General features: G+C 37.6%; 1 protein-coding gene across 1 annotated transcript in view; it reads right to left on the bottom strand.

The window, feature by feature from the left end:
* ABCA12 (ATP binding cassette subfamily A member 12) overlaps nucleotides 1-18329 on the bottom strand; it is a 353621-nt gene that overhangs the window by 182757 nt on the left and 152535 nt on the right. Inside the window, exon 5 of the mRNA XM_084999025.1 lies at nucleotides 11766-11859. Within this exon, the coding sequence (XP_084855151.1) occupies nucleotides 11766-11859 (94 nt within the window). The remainder of the gene's footprint in view (nucleotides 1-11765; nucleotides 11860-18329) is intronic.

Below are 18329 nucleotides of genomic sequence, written 5' to 3' on the forward strand. Positions count from 1 at the left end.
AGATATTGATGAGAATACAATCATAGTAGGAGACCTAAATACCCCCCTCACATCAATGGACAGATCCTCTAGACAGAAAACCAATAAAGCAACAGAGATCCTAAAGGAAACAATAGAAAAGTTAGACTTCATTGATATCTTCAGGACACTGCATCCAAAAAAATCAGAATACACATTCTTCTCAAATGCTCATGGAACATTCTCAAGAAGTGACCACATATTGGGACACAAAGCGAATCTCAATAAATGTAGGAGCATAGAAATTATCTCAAGCATCTTCTCTGACCACAATGCCATGAAATTAGAAACCAACCATGGGAAAAGCAAAGAGAAAAAACCTACTCCATGGAGACTAAACAACATGCTACTAAAAAACCAATGGGTCAATGAGGAAATCAAAAAGGAAATTAAAAACTACCTTGAAACAAATGATAATGAAGACACAACCTCTCAAAATCTATGGGATGCTGCGAAAGCAGTGCTCAGAGGGAAGTTTATAGCAATCCAGGCCTTTCTCAAAAAAGAATAAAGATCCCAAATGGACAACTTAACCCTCCACCTAAACGAATTATAAAAAGAAGAACACAAAAGGCCTAAAGTCAGCAGAAGGAAGGAAATGAAAAGATCAAAGAAGAAATCAATAAAATAGAGACTCAAAAGACAATAGAGAAAATTAATAAAACCAAGAGCTGGTTCTTTGAAAAGGTGAACAAAATTGACAAACCCCTGGCCAGACTCACTAAAAAGAGGAGAGAAAGAACCCAAATAACCAAAATTAGAAATGAAAAAGGAGAAATCACGACGGATACAGCAGAAATACAAAAAACCATAAGAGAATACTATGAACAACTATACGGCAACAACTTTGACAATCTGGAAGAAATGGACAGTTTTCTAGAATCTTACCTGCCAAAACTGAATCAAGCAGAAACAGACCAACTGAACAGACCAATCACTAGAAATGAAGTTGAAGAGGTCATAATAGCACTCCCTACAAATAAAAGTCCAGGACCAGATGGCTTCACAGGTGAATTCGATCAAACATATAAAGAGGAATTGGTGCCCATCCTCCTTAAACTCTTTCAAAAGGTGGAAGAGGAAGGAATACTCCCAAAGACATTCTATGAGGCCACCATCACCCTCATTCCAAAACCAGGCAGAGATACCACCAAAAAAGAAAACTATCGCCCAATATCATTGAGGAATATAGATGCAAAAATTCTCAACAAAATCTTAGCCAACCGAATCCAACAACATACCAAAAAAATTATACACCATGACCAGGTTGGGTTCATCCCAGGTTCACAAGGATGGTTCAACATACACAAATCAATCAACATCATACACCACATTAACAAAAAAAAAGTCAAAAATCATATGATCATCTCAATAGACGCAGAAAAAGCATTTGACAAAGTTCAACATCCATTCATGATCAAGACCCTCGCCAAAGTGGGTATAGAGGGAACATTCCTGAATATAATCAAAGCCATTTATGATAAACCCACAGCAAATATAATCCTCAATGGGGAAAAACTGAAAGCCTTCTCACTCAAATCTGGAACAAGACAGGGATGCCCACTCTCACCACTACTCTTCAACAGAGTTTTGGAAGTCCTCGCCACAGCAATTAGACAAACAAAAGAAATAAAAGGCATCCATAGAGGAAGAGAAGAGATCAAACTGTCACTGTATGCAGATGACATGATACTATACATAGAAAACCCTAAGGACTCAACCCAAAAACTCCTTGAACTGATTAATAAATTCAGCAAAGTAGCAGGATATAAGATTAACATTCAGAAGTCGGTTGCATTTCTGTATACCAGCAATGAAACATTAGAAAAGGAATACAAAAATACGATACCTTTTAAAATTGTACCTCACAAAATCAAATACCTCGGAATACACCTGACCAAGGAGGTAAAGGACCTATATGCCGAGAACTATAAAACTTTAATCAAAGAAATCAAAGAAGATGTAAAGAAATGGAAAGATATTCCATGTTCCTGGATTGGGAAAATCAATATTGTAAAAATGGTCATACTACCCAAAGCCATCTACAGATTCAATGCAATCCCTATCAAATTACCCATGACATTTTTCACAGAACTAGAACAAACAATCCAAACATTTCTATGGAACAACAAAAGACCCAGAATCGCCAAAGCAATCCTGAGAAACAAAAACCAAGCAGGAGGCATAACTCTCCCAGACTTCAAGAAATACTACAAAGCCACAGTCATCAAAACAGTGTGGTACTGGTATCAAAACAGACAGACAGACCAATGGAACAGAATAGAGAATCCGGAAATTAACCCTGACACCTATGGTCAATTAATCTTTGACAAGGGAGGCAAGAACATAAAATGGGAAAAAGAAAGTCTAATCAGCAAGCATTGCTGGGAAACCTGGACAGCTGCATGCAAAGCAATGAAACTAGAACACACCCTCACACCATGCACAAAAATAAACTCCAAATGGCTGAAAGACTTAAATATATGACAGGACACCATCAAACTCCTAGAAGAAAACATAGGCAAAACACTCTCTGACATCAACATCATGAATATTTTCTCAGGTCAGTCTCCCAAAGCAATAGCGAAACTAGAGCAAAAATAAACCCATGGGACCTAATCAAACTGAAAAGCTTTGCACAGCAAAGGAAACCAAAAAGAAAACAAAAAGACAACTTACAGAATGGGAGAAAATAGTTTCAAATGATGCAACTGACAAGGGCTTAATCTCTAGAATATATAAACAACTTATACAACCCAACAGCAAAAAAGCCAATCAATCAATGGAAAAATGGGCAAAAGACCTGAATAGACATTTCTCCAAGGAAGATATACAGATGGCCAACAAACACATGAAAAAATGCTCAACATCGCTGATTATAAGAGAAATGCAAATCAAAACTACCATGAGATACCACCTCACACCAGTCAGAATGGCCATCATGAATAAATCCACAAATAACAAGTGCTGGAGGGGCTGTGGAGAAAAGGGAACCCTCCTGCACTGCTGGTGGGAATGTCAACTGGTACAGCCACTATGGAGAACAGTTTGGAGATACCTTAGAAATCTATACATAGAACTTCCATATGACCCGCAATCCCACTCTTGGGCATCTATCCGGACAAAACTCTACTTAAAAGAGGCACATGCACCCGCATGTTCATTGCAGCACTATTCACAATAGCCAAGACATGGAAACAACCCAAGTGTCCATCGACAGATGATTGGATTTGGAAGAAGTGGTATATATACACAATGGAATACTACTCAGCCATAAAAAAGGATGACATAATGCCAATTACAGCAACATGGATGGAACTAGAGAATCTCATCCTGAGTGAAATGAGCCAGAAAGACAAAGGCAAATACCATATGATATCACTTATAACTGGAATCTAATATCCAGCACAAATGAACATCTCCTCAGAAAAGAAAATCATGGACTTGGAGAAGAGACTTGTGGCTGCCTGATGGGAGGGGGAGGGAGTGGGAGGGATCAGGAGCTTGGGCTTATCAGACACAACTTAGAATAGATTTATAAGGAGATCCTGCTGAATAGCATTGAGAACTATGTCTAGATACTCATGTTGCAACAGAAGAAAGGGTGGGGGAAAAAATGTAATTGTAATATATACATGTAAGGATAACCTGACCCCCTTGCTGTACAGTGGGAAAAAAAAAAAAAAAAAGAGTATAGGTCACTCTAATTGTAATCCACAATGAAATTCTAACTGACCTGAGACCAGCGAATATTGTATGCTGTGGCATTTCTTCCATGAGTGCTATTTCACTCTAAAAATACTGGTTCATTTATCTACGCAAAGGACATGATATGACCTTATCAAAGAGAATAAGAAAACTTGAATAGTGAGGGTAGCATAAAATGACTAAGGTTTGGTAGGCCAAGTTTCCTGACTGATTCTTGGAAGAAGGTTTAATAAAACAGTCACTCATGAAAACATACAGTCAGCCAACCATGAAGCCAGACCCTCACCTGTGAGCCTGTGTCTGAGCTCTATGCTCTCTGACAAGTGAAAAGGAATTGGCTGAAATTACTTTTGTTAAACTCTGCTCTTAGCCTCAAGGGTATATTGGAAATATCAACTGATAGCGGTAAGCTCAGCAAGTGACATTACTATAGTTATGAGAATTTTATAAGTAATCATTTATTTGCTTGCTTTTTATCATATAAGCTTGGTGATTAGAGGTCCCCATTTGATAGTAACAGGAGCTCCTCTGCTCTTTATGAAAGGAAGAAAAGGAGAAAAGATTGGAAAAGTGAAGACACATGGCTCCCAGAGCCAATTTCAGTGAGACGGTCACCTCCGGGAAACTTGTAAGGTAAATCACCAAAAGTAGGGATGGTACAAAATAAGCAGAAAAAAGAAAAAATTCTCCGCTGTGCAATCAACAGCTATTTTTATTCGTTATTTTTTCTACTCGTTAAATTAAGTTGCACTGTACTTCAAGGTATGTCCGGTGTTCTCTGATGCAACTCTGTGTAGTAAGTCTAAGAGAGGATTAGTTGAGAAATCCTTTTGTCAACTTATCTGGCATTAGGGTGTGCCCATCCGCAGAGCATGAGAGAAAGGCATAATTTCAAGTCAGAGCCTGAGGGAGGTAGGCAATCTCCTAGGGGAGGAGTTGTGGCCATGGCTAAGCTACACATGAGTATGGCGGGGCCATGTTCACATCCCCCTTCCTCCTGCTCCTTTCCTATAGTCTGTGCAGAATGGAAGAGGAAGCAAAGTCACAATCTGATCCCAATGTCTATGCATTTCATAGAATGTATATTCGTTGCCATCTAAAGGGTTGGTAAAGTTGCCCAAAAAGGTTAACTACTGATTTACTAATGGAAGAAACAAGTGGTGGGACTCTGGCTTTGAAATTCAAAAGCTGTTCCAACATTTTCTAGAATTTAAGCAAGAAGTGGCATGTAAATCTCCCCCACACAAAAATCTTTCACATACATTCATAAGAACACCTTAATTTGTTAGGGAAATTCCCAGGTGATCTACCTAGGAGGGAGTGAGGGAGATTTATATCCATTTTCTTTTCCCAATATTACCATTATAGACATTTTTTTGATAGCACAGTCAGATTTACCTGGAACGAAGTAGAAATCAAACCGCACACAGGCTAAGTTCTTGTCCTTACCCATCTCAAACTTACACTAAATTATTTTTTATTATCCATATCTAGGTGGATTTTTTAATTAAATAATTCATGTCAATTTTTCAAACTATCAAATAATGACCAATATATTGTACTCTTATTTCGTTCCCTATGTTAGGAATTATGTTATATCTGACAAGAGTGTGATGTTATGATGTGATTTGTGCTATTAAGGTACTGTAAGTCCAATGAGTGAGTCAGATTGAACCATAAGGCAATCAAAGACTACTATGATCTAACACATTTCTAAGAAAGAAATAAAGGAAAAATAATTGGAGTTTGAATGATCAGGGAAGGCAAAAGGGTACGCTGTAGACCTGGTTTGTCTTTTAACAGACAATGAGGAGGAGCTACGAGCACATGTGTCCAAGTGGGAAGGAGCATGGAATGTGTGGAAGACTTTCAGATGCTGTTGCTTCAGGCACAGGCATCATACTGCAGAACATAAAAAATAGAAAGTCGGATGAATCCTAATTATGAGGGTCTTAAAAGTGAGGTGAAGAGGAGCCAAAATCTGATAGACGCAAAGATAGACCCAAAGAGTATTTGAGGGGATTATCTGATGATGAAATGTGAGTTAGAGGCAGAGCTTCTAGAGATAAAAAAAAAAAAAACAAAAACCCACAAGCTGAAGAAATCCAAGCATAAAAGAATGATATCCTGAACCAGAGGGTAAGCAGAAGGATGGAAGAGAAGGGGTAACTCCAGGATGCATTTCACAAGATGGATTCTGATTTGCAAGGGCTAGTGGCTTGAGAAGGTGAAGGAAAGGGAGGAGTCAGGATGACTCAGGTATTTCTAATCTGAAAGATTGCCTAGTATTGCTGGCACACCTGAGAATGGAGAAATTGCATGGGGCAGAAGACAACGATGATGAGTTCTGAGCTTTCCAGAACAAAGGCTACATTAATTTTAGCCAATCAACATAGAAAAGGAAGTTATTTGCTATGGGTCCCTCAACTATTACTGTTAAATTATGAGTGTTCTGGAGAGCATTGTGTACTCTGGAATTCTGTCCTCACGCACTTGCCTTCACTTCCATAAAAACACACCACGCAAAAAGTCAGCAGCAAGAGCAGGGCCAGGAAAAAACCTCACCCCTCTGGCTTTCACGACCCTCACAGTGAGATGCCTCACAGGCTCTTTCAACATAAACTACACAACAGTTTTCTCTTAACAATTCAGGCACCATAGGTATAACAACACACACGAATCCTACAAGTTGCCAATTAATCAATAATTTCAATCTTCTCACATTTTTTTTCTCCTAGAGCTGCTGACAGATGGAAAAACCAGTTGAGTTCACTTTTACAACCATGTTCCATCTGTGATAGTACTAACAGGTGGTATGAGAAAGAAAATGGAGAGGTTGTAAACTCAAATGAGCCAGACCTTAGGCCTGCCATTGCTAGGATTTGTGACTTAGAAAAACTCACTGTATGGATTGTGGGGTGATTGGGAAACTGTGGTTAAAATCCAGGCTCTATGAATGTTGGTAAATTACTTAAGATTTCTAAGCCTCAGTTTTGTTATCTTTAAAATAGGACCAATCATATTTTATAGCTCAGAGATGATGTAAGTCAACTCAGGAAATATATGCAAAGTACCTGGCAGGGTTCCTATAAATGGTAAAGTTGTCAGTAGATGTTCACTCCTATTATTACTTTTATTGCATCCATGAAGTCACAAGGTATGTTTTGGAGGTCAAAAGACATGCTAGGAATGATAACCTTGCATTTACCAAAGCTACTGAGTCATATAGTTCAGTACAACCCTGTGATAACACAAATTGGGATATCATTCAGTTAGCAGTTTCCCTTGTCTTCCACCAGCCCGTTTTCAGATGTGTGATTGGCTGAATTTTTACCTTCTGAGGTGACAGGGCTATTGGAAAGTGCCAGCCTCGAGATAGTTGGGGTTTAATTCAGTGTATGATCATATTTGTACAGTATAATGTCCATTTTGATATTAGTGATATGTTAACCACTTAAAATACTGTTTTTCATTAACTTTATAAAAAAGTGACTTCTTAGTGTCAAGAAGCATCTCCTGGAGTCTACTTATCTCATCAAGGCAGGGTCTTACTGTTCTTGAAAAGCAGTCAGTTTTTCAGTGATGAGGAACTGCTTGCCCGTACTTTCACAGGTATGTATGTGTTAAAAGGAAACAAAAGTAACAGTCTGCCTGGCTTAGCCTAAGTGTGATTTGAGGGTCTGGCTTGCTTTTGTTGCTTTTGCTCCTAAGCATACTATTTTGGTTTTAAAATTTGCTTCTGGACAAGCCACTGCATGTAGAGATTATAAGAGGTTGGAACCATTTCAAACTTGGCTCCTCAGCCCATTTCTTCTCCACGTGAACAAGAAAGCATCCAGGCTTGCCTGCCAGCCTTTGGAAAGGTTTCTTTACCTGGGACTTACCATTTGCAGGGCAAGTAATGTACGCTGTTGGTGGCAACACAAAAGGGAATAAGTGAAGGCAGATGATGCCAAAAGAAAGTATTTTGCTCTGGACCAGCAGCTTCCCTCTGCACCAACAATCCTGTCTCTCCAGAGCCTATCAGTCACAAGGACCATTGGAGGGAATCATTGGAGGGAGTTGCTGATTTTACTTATTTTGAATGATGTACCAGTCCTACATACCTGCCTGGCTGAGCTGGGAGCAGAATGTGCCCAAGGGATGACAACTCCCATTCTCACCATGGCTGGGTTTCATCTGGGGTGTAGTCTGGAGTTTCATCTTCATTTTTCTATTGCCCAACTAGTACTGAGGAAGGCGCTGTAGCCTGAAAAGGCTTTTTACTCCATTAAGCAGGATCTGTTTTCTATGATACTAGAACTACAATGATTTATGCAGAATTTGTCAAACAGTGGCAGCATTTTACATTAAAAACTAATATTTAGGATAACTCTAATATGTATGTCAGAATCCACCTCTTTTTTAAAAGTTTATAATAGAGACAGAGAAGGAGTTTACATTCCTAAATTATTTTTTTTTTAACTTTTTTGTCTTTTTTTTTTTTTTTCCCAAGGGCTGCATTCACAGCATAAGGAGGTTCCCAGGTGAGGGGTCGAATCAGAGCTGTAGCTGCCGGCTTACACCACAGCCATGGCAACTAGGGATCTGAGCCTCATCTTCCACCTATACCACAGCTCACGGCAATGCCAGATTCTTAACCACTGAGTGAGGCCAGAGATCAAACCCACACCCTCATGGATTGGATACTAGTCAGGTTTGTTACCACTGAGCCATGACGGGAACTCCTTATATTCCTAATTTCTAATTTTTAGTTTACTTCTGCGAAACCTACATAATTAGACATGAAAAATCAGTGCTGACTAAAGATGTAAGAAATGTGAGTCCACAAGCTTAAAAAAGACTCTGGAGCCAGACTCTCTGGGTTCAAATCAGGACAACACTACTTATTAACTGTGCAATCTTTGACAAATTACTTAATCCCTCTGTGCCTTATTCCTGACTATGAAATAACACAGCCATTACATAGTATGAGATCAAGAAATAAGATCATGATTATTAGTAGATCATTTTAATCTTTCGATATAATAGCTGTGAGAAACAAAAACAGCTATTTAAAAATAAGCAGAGTCTTAAAAACCTAAATCCAAATTATAATTTTGAAGTTATTCCCTCTCTACTACAAGAGAGAAAAAGAAGCAACTGCATCTATACTAGTTTTAGATTCTCTACATGACTCTACAAAATAGCACCTCCACTTATAAAATTACATTTCAGAAGTTTCCATCATTGCTCAGCAGAAATCAATCTGACTAGTATCCATGAGGATGCAGGTTTGATATATGGCCTCATTCAGTGGGTTAAGGATCTGGTGTTGCCGTGAGCTATGGTGTAGGCCAGCAGCTACAGCTCCAGTTTGACTCCTAGCCTGGGAACCTCCATAAGCTGTGGGTGTGGCCCTGAAAAGACAAAAAAAAAAAAAAAAAAAAAAATTTACATTTTATACTCTGCTGGTTACAGGATGAGTTGAAATCTTGGACATAATCTGAATATGGCTCTAGGTATAGGAGGGTAAGATACAACACAAATCTCATGTGCAAAGAATAAGTAAACCTAATTTTTAATACCTTTCTCTCTTATCCCACATGACTGAATTTTGGTAAATTAAAATCTCCTTGGGTCCCAGTGTTTTCATGTGTAAGTTAGAGGGTCCCTTTCAGCTCTAAAAACAAACTAGTAAACTATTTTTTAGACTGAGTCTTATAAGCTCTGAGAGACAAACAAAAATACTCTTAATATTTAAACTTTTCTATAATTTTGTTCCCTCTTACCCACAAAAATAAAGACAACTGCCTCAAAGGTGAATTATTCATTAAAGTATGATAATAGGTTTATAGTTTAAAAAAATGGCCATTTCTTTTTAGATAGTGTGTTATTACAGAGTCTTTTATTTATTTATTGCTTTTTTTTTTTTTTTAGGGCCCCACCTGTGGCATATGAAGGTTTCCAGGCTAGGGGTCCAATGAGAACTATAGCTGCTGGGATACGCCACAGTCACAGCAACACAGGATCCAAGCTGAGTCCGCAACCTACACCACAGCCCACGGCTACACCAGATCCTTAACCCCCGAGCCCCGAGGCCAGGGAATTGAACCCAAAACTTCATGGTTCCTAGTCAGATTCATTTCCGCTGCGCCACGACAGGAACTCCTTACAGAGCCTTTTATTTTTTTTAAATTTTTTTTATTTATTTATTTTTTATTTTTTGTCTTTTTGCTATTTTTTGGGGGGGGCCACTCCCGTGGCATATGGAGGTTCCCAGGCTAGGGGTCTAATCGGAGCTGTAGCCACTGGCCTACGCCAGAGCCACAGCAATGCGGGATCCGAGCCGAGTCTGCAACCTACACCACAGCTCACGGCAACGCCAGATCGTTAACCCACTGAGCAGGGGCAGGGATCGAACCCGCAACCTCATGGTTCCTAGTCAGATTCGTTAACCGCTGCGCCACGACGGGAACTCCATAGAGCCTTTTAGATTAGATCTATAAGGCACTTGTCCCATGGTTTTTCCAAGTTTTTTTCATTGTAATTTATTGGGATTATAAGAATTCTCCATGATTTTCTCAAATCTCTAAATCCTACTGGCTAACACCAATTCATTTAAGATTACTCACATACCTTATATTTTAGAAAAGGATAAGAAAAGGAATTTTATATAACTGAAAAATCATTAAGAACAAGAAATTGGTGGAAATAAGTTGTTGAAAGGAGCTAATAAAATCCTTCTATCACTATGCTAGCAAATCAGTAATTACCACCTTCAACCAGGATAGTTCAAGGAGTATTTGTCCTTATGTGCTGAATGCATTATTTCTGAAGTTCACATTACTTAAGATATGCAAAAATACATTAATTCCAACAGTATACAATGGAATTAATCTCTTATAACTAATATACACATAATATGAAGAGAACAAAATTATGCTTTTATAAACAGCCTGATAAAATATCATCAACTCTACATAATAATAACTTCTACAAAAGTCCTTTAGAAATGATAAGGTGCTATTCAAATGTAAGGGATTATTTATTTTAGCACCAAGAGGTTAAATGCTTCACACTAACTGAATTGATATTTTCTTTTGAATTATTATATTGTATATGATTTGAGTAGATTCCACCATGATTCTCATATTACTTCTTAAGACTGTGTGATTGAAAAGCACTGTGCTTATTTTTAAAAGCCACTAGCTCATTATTCTCTTTACAAATAATTCAGCATAGTATTCTTTTATATGGAGAATTACCATAATTTATATGAAATATAATTTGATTTTTCAGAAACCTGATTTATAAGAAGCTTCTTAGGAGATGGCTGCTTTGTGCCGTGAAACATCTGACCTGACTTTACTTCTCTACTAAGAAAATTGACTCCAAGTTTTAAAAACAAAAGCAAAAATAACATTGGTCAAATGGTTGAGGTGAAAACGCTCATTCCGCTCAGTTTTGAAGACTTTTCTGAGTTTCTTCTGCATTTCTATCTTGGACCCAAAAGAAATCACGAACTGAACTGGGCCTTGTGCCCATTTTATAACTTATAATGACTAATTATAACTGAAACAGCATTAATTGAAAAACAATCTTCTCCTAAATTAAATGTATTGATACATTTGCACCATTCAAATACTAGCCTTGCAGAGAAATGAGATTTTTATAGTACTCTGTATTTCATTTGTTCAGTTGATCAAATTCCAGTCTAAGTCTTCTGCTATGATACAAAAAGACAATTTAGCTTGAGATGGCTGTTTGTGTGTGTTATACATACCATGGTGAGATTTATGAGTTAGAATTTTATGGTTAAAGATTAAAATATATTCTAGCTCCCATATACTTAATTTTTTTCTAGATAAATATTACAGGCTCAATTTTTTACTAATTTGAAACACCGGGGGGAAACCATACTAAGTATTTATACAAATATTTCCAAATGGAAACACACTCCCAAAAATAAATTTTAAAATAAAACACTAACGTGGTAGCAAAATAAATTTTAACTGGAATCCAAAAGTTAAGGAAACAAACAAATCTCATTTACTTACAAGTTGGCTTTGGTCTTGGAGGAAATTTGGTCCGGGTAATAGCCAAAATTAGGAAAATAATAACTGGCCATAAAATCAACACGAGTGTCCAAAACTGCAAAGTAATGATATTAAAAAAATGTTAATTATATTGCTGAACCAAAAAACCTGAAAAGAAGTACACTATACTATAAAATTCCAACACAAGCTAGATACTTTCCTGAAAATATTATTAATAAGAAGGGAATGAGAAAGTTTTTTTAAATGTAAGAGACCTTGAAATAAGCATAAGAAGGATTTTTCCAGGTTAAAAACCTTAAAAATGAACCTTAAAATGAAGCCCCCTTGCCCATCACCTTTCATAATTGGCATAAGAGTGATCATCTTTAAATTCAAATATGATCAGGAACTTCCTAAATTGAAGATCTTTTAGAGCTTCCTACATAGTTGCTGGATAAGGCTCATCATGCTAAACAGGGCATACAATCCCCAAGCATAACCAAGACATATCTTTCCAGTTCTAATGTGAGCACTCTATGCTCAAGCATAAAGATTAGTATATGACATTGTTGAACAAATGAATGAATAAATGAGTCAACACATGGGAATTCAAAGTTCTATGCAATCCTCCCCCTCAAATCACTATAAATAGTATCTTGTGTCTGCTTCATATCATAGAACCTTATACTCTTATTATCAAATATTTTTTTGCCTACCTGATGAAATAAATTGGTCATTCTTTTATGGCAACATAAGTGTCTAATTCATCTGTGAATTTCCACTGGTACAAAATATACATTCAATAAATGTACAGTGGGAGTTCCCATCGTGGCACAGCGTTAATGAATCTGACTAGGAACCATGAGGTTGCAGGTTCGATCCCTGGCCTCGCTCAGTGCATTAAGGATCCAGCGTTGCCGTGAGCTGTGGTGTGGGTCACAGATGCGGCTTGGATCTGGCATTGCTGTGGCTCTGGCATAGGCTGGTGGCTACAGCTCTGATTAGACCCCTAGCCTGGGAACCTCCATATCCTGCAGGTGCGGCCCTAAAAAAAGGACAAAAAGACAAAAAAATAAAATAAAAAATAAATAAATAAAAATAAATAAATAAATAAATAAATAAATAAATGGAAATTTCCATTGCATGGAAATTTCTATTAGAGAATTTCACTGTAAGACACTTCAGGAGTGGCTTTCCTTCCCATGTAAACATAATTCAGCTCATAAGACAATAACAGCTTAATATTTTACAAACTAATAAAATTGGTTCCAGAAGCAGTGAAAACATGTTTTCACAAGAACACTAACTGTAATATGCAAGCAGTTGTTATGCTCAAAACAAACCACACAGAACAATCCTTACCTATACTTAAACTTGAACTATGTTTCTGTCTGGTTATGCAGTCAGACTTGTTCTCATTCCTCCGCCATTCTTCAGAGACAGTTTGTTTCTGCCAAATCTCAAACTACTGCCTGTGGCTCTTCAATTCTCTGAAACAATCTAGACCCATTCAACTATTGATCCTTAAGTAACTCCCAAATTCTCCATGAAAATCTTCATGTGTCTCTATCAGCACTGATACCCTTGCTGGCAGATCTGTCACCAAGTTCTTAGACTTGGGATTAAGGGCAAGTTTTAAAAAAACAGAAGTTGACCATGGATCTGAGGACCCCTAGGTACTCAGTTTAATCACAGCTTAAAAGCTCTCAGAGAGGCTCAACAGCCAAATCTATGTAGCACTTCTCAGTCACTAATGTGCATTCCAAATTTCCTAAGGATGGTATAAACATGGAGATTTGGATTCAGTAGATCTGAGGTTGGTAGAAGAACTATATTTCTTTCTAACAAGCTCCAGGTAGGTGATGCTGATGCTATTGTCCATGGACATCTGAATTTTCAAATCATATTAGCGTTGTTTCAGGTATTCAAAGTGCTGTTTATACCCATCATAGCATTAAAATACAGTAGTTATGCATTCGCCTTTATTTATTTGATGCTATAATAAATTTAATTACAATATCATAAACTTGCTTTTTAATACCTTAATAACTGAATTTAATATAATTGGTTTTATTGGCAATTCTATTTATTCACTGATTTAAAAACATTATTCTTAGGAAGGGCTTAGACCTCACCAGACATGCATAGCACAGAAGAGGCTAAGAAGCCTTGATCTAATCCAACTCCCCTTTTTTGTTCTCTAGGCTGCAGAAGGTTAGCTTAATTTATCCACAGTCACATACACAGTTATGAAGAAGAGCATGGAACAAGGATCTAAACATTAAGATACTAAAGCTAGCATTTGAAAAAAAATTTTTTTTTTTCCATTTTAGGGCCCCACCTGCAGCATATGGAAGTTCCTGGCCAGGGGTTGAATGAGAGCTTCATCTGAGGCCTATGCCACAACCATGGCAACACAGGATCCAAGACACATCTCCTAAGCCACCACTTGGGATGATGCCAGATCCTTAACCCAAACTGAGCAAGACCAGGTATTGAACCCACATCCTTATGAAAACATCAGGTCCTTAGCCCACTAAGCCACAACGGGAACTCCTAAAATACTTAAGCTAGCATGTATACACACACACACACACACACATATATATAGAAGTTCCTGCTGTGGCACAGCGGATTAAGAATCCAACTACAGCATCTCAGGTTGCTGTGGATGTGCAGGTTTGATCCTTGCCTGGATGTAGTGGGTTAAAGGATCTGGCATCATTGCAGCTGCAATGTGGGTTGCAGCTGCAGTTCATATTTGCTCTCTGGTCCAGGAACTTCCATCTGTCTACAATGCAGCCATTATATATATACACATATATATATGTACACACACACACACACACACACACACACGCACACTATGCACACATATATGTATGTATATTGTGTGTGTGTGTGTTCTTCATACTGCTCTGAGGAACAAATAAGAAAGTATTATAGAAATTCTATTGGAAAACCATGAGTGCTATAAAAATATGTGTTATTATTCTAGCCTAGTCTCTGATATATTCAAAAATTAGAGTGTATGCTTCAAAAATCCTAGATACAAGGTACTATTTTTATTCTGTCTCATTTGACATGCAGACTGTAAAGAATTAAGGTTAAAAATATTTAATGTCTGTGGATTTATTGGTTTTACCTTTGAAGTCATAGTTTTTGTTTTTGTTTTTTTAAATGTATTCCATTTGAGTAGGTTTAGTAGCCCCATAGCTACTTTTAGGAGCATCTATTCATTTTCCATAGCAACCTCATGGGAATTCAGTGAGCAAGTGAGATCAATTATACCAACACAAATGTACATTCACATTCAAAAAAGAAATGTATATCATGGGATATCTTTAAGTTATCTTTTGGTTGATCTCATTTGACAGTTTAATGAGGATGTTTTGGTAAATTTTGAAATTAATTTTAGACATGAGTTAAATATGAACAAAAATGCAATCTATATCACAGTAATTTAAGGCAATATAGACTCTGTTTTAGGTAAAAACCACAGCAAGCCCATAAACAATCTATTATCACAAGATTTCCCCTAGGATTTTAGGTCAAAGAGGTTTGGAGAACATTTTTGCATACAGCACTTTAGAAGGATAATAAATCCAAAGCCCTCCATACTATGATCTTGGGGATGTTAAGGTTGACAAGTTAATCACAAAAGCAAGAAATAAACAAAATTTAAATTTTCTTAGCAGCAGGATTGCTCTCAACACCATCCTAAATATTATCATAAACAACCTAGAAGTAAATGCAATGTCAAGGATCCAAATACTAAATCAATGAGCCATGACTTTTTTTTGTTGGTTTGAAAAGAAAGGCTAAAATACAGACATTGAGGCTACTTGAAAACTTTAGAAAAGTAGTTTTTGAGTTTCATACTTTTGCTAATATTTTAATTATCTCACTTGCATTCCATCCCCCCTGCATTCTTGACAGCCAAGGCCATTTGCACACTAAGTAATATACAGTTCTTTCGTGAGCCATGGCATTTGTCTTTATTTTTCTAGGGTTTATCTTCTTTTTCTAAATTACTCAATGAATTTATTACATTTATAGTTGTACAATGATCATCACGATCCAATTTTATAGGATTTCTATCCCACAACCCCAGCACATCCCTCCACCCCCCAAACTGTCTCCTTTGGAAACTGTAAGTTTTTCAAAGTCTGTGAGTCAGTATCTGTTCTGCAAAGAAGTCCATTCTGTCTTTTTTCAGATTCCACATGTCAGTGAAAGCATTTGATTTTGGTGTCTCATTGTCTGACTCACTTCACTTAGCATGATAATTTCTAGGTCCATCCATGTTGCTAAAAATCTAGGGTTTATCTTCTATTGAGATGTCCCATTCTGCTCACTTTTCTTAATTTTCCCCTTTCTGAAAAATGTAGTGCCCAAGAGTCTGTAGGTGGAGTCCAGTAAGTTAAGTCCACACTAGGACTTGGGGCACTACAATGACACAGTGAGGAAGTAGGTCCCTAGCAAGCTGAAGAGGACACCCACAGTGCAGCAGCCCAACATGAGGTGTCAGAACCCAAGTGGAATAAGGAGGGTGTCAATGCAGGGCAATGAGCAGGCAACTGATTTCAAATAGGAAGATTTTTTGTTTGTTTTTATGGCCATACCCAAGGCATATAGGATCGAATCTGAGCTGCAGCCGTGAGCAACACCAGAGCCTTTAACCCACTGCACTGGGCCTGTCATTGAACCCATGCCTATGTAGCCATCTGAGCTGCTGCAGTCAGATTCTTTTTTTTTTTTTTTTGTCTTTTTAGGGATGCACCTGCAGCATATGGAAGTTCCCAGACTAGGGGTCAAATTGGAGCTACAACCACAGCAACATGAGATCAGAGCTGCATCTGCGTGCAGTCAGATTCTTAACACACTGTTCCACAGTGGGAACTCAGGAAGGTTTATTAGAAAGTTAGTACATGGGAGTTCCCGTTATGGCGCAGCAGTAACAAATCCGACTAGGAACCATGAGGTTTCAGGTTTGATCCCTGGCCTCGCTCACTGGGTCGCAGATGTGGCTCGGATCTGGTGTTGCTGTGTCTGTGCTGTAGACCATCAGCTATAGCTCTGATTAGACCCCTGGCCTGGGAACCTCCGTATGCTGCCCATGCGGCCTTAAAAAAGACAAAAGACCAAAAAAAAAAAAAAAAAAAAAAAGAAAAAAGAAAGTTAGTACATCCCCATTAGAGGAGCTAGGTTTCTCACTATCCAACAGGGAAATTATAAACATGGGAAAGGAGGAAACTAGAAAGTGTTGGGTTAGAAGTAAAGATATGGGTATGAACTGCTGATTCATGAAGTATAGCTATAAATGTGTGAAAAACTGAGTTATTTATTTTCTTCCTTCTGGTTCCACAAGTTTTTTTTACCTCATTGTGCTCTTTCTCTGTCCCAACCCTGAAAATACCCATTTTCATGAAACACTATTTTCTTACAGTGGATAAGAGCTAAGTGTGCTTGTTGCTATTGGGCTGTCACTGTTTCCAAGCCTAGACAGAGCTATAAAATATATGTAGACTATATGTACACACAAAGATAGACAGAGGCAGAGAGAAATTTACATACATATATACAAAGAAATAGGTATGAAAGTTAAATCCATTGATAGAGGGTGCTAGATATACTACCCAAAGAATCTCAGAGACTGAAGGAAATGCATCAGTAAAACACAGATACCAGCCAATGGCCAATTTTTGAGCATCAAATTTGATCCACTGGCCAAAATGAAACATTAAAAGACATTATGATAATAAAAGATTATATCTGAGTAAACTAGGAACAAATAGATAAATTGAAAGTTTAATGAGAAATGGTCTATGTACACAGTCTCAAAATATTTCTCCATAAAATGGGACAAAATTGACATCATGCACAATCTGATGTGATGCAATGTGAAGACCCAGCATCACTTCTCTGGCACCCCTTCCAGAGATGAATAGCTTGAGTCTCTACAAAACAGATAGTCTAAGAGTTCCTGCTGTGGTGCTGCAGGTTAAGGATCTGGCATTGCTGCAGGTGCTGTGGCTTGGATTCAATCCCTGGGCCAGGAACTTCCATATGCTGTGGGGTGCAGCCAAAAACAAAACAAACAACAAGAACAAAAAAAGCAGATACTCTACAAAACAACAAAATATGTCCAGGGTCATGAAAGTCAAGGAAAGACTATCAAACTGTTACAGTCCGAAGGAAACTAAAGACAAAAAATAGAGGCAGAACATGATTCTGAACTAGATCATTTTTCTATAAAGGACATGATTGGGCACACTGGTGAAGCTTGAATTGGGTCTACAGATTTGATGGCGATATTGGGTTATGTCAGCGGATGTCCTTGTTTGTGAAATATGCATGCTAAAGCATCTGAGGTAATGGGGCATCAATCTCAACTAGCTCTGGAATAAAATATATATATTTGTACTGTTCTTGCAACTTTTCTTTAGATTTGAAACCATCTTAAAATTAAAAATTTTTAATTACTTTAAAAGTAATTCTGAAAAATCTTAGCAGAGCACATAATTTCAAATTTAGTCATTCACACTCCATTACTTTGTCACAATACTTTATTCTAATTATTGT

Source organism: Sus scrofa, chromosome 15 (genome assembly GCF_054392235.1).
Source record: "Sus scrofa isolate SSC_HxYL_T2T_F1_AM1 chromosome 15, Sscrofa_HxYL_maternal_Yorkshire_Landrace_v2.0, whole genome shotgun sequence".
NCBI classification, from domain to species: Eukaryota; Metazoa; Chordata; class Mammalia; order Artiodactyla; family Suidae; genus Sus; species Sus scrofa.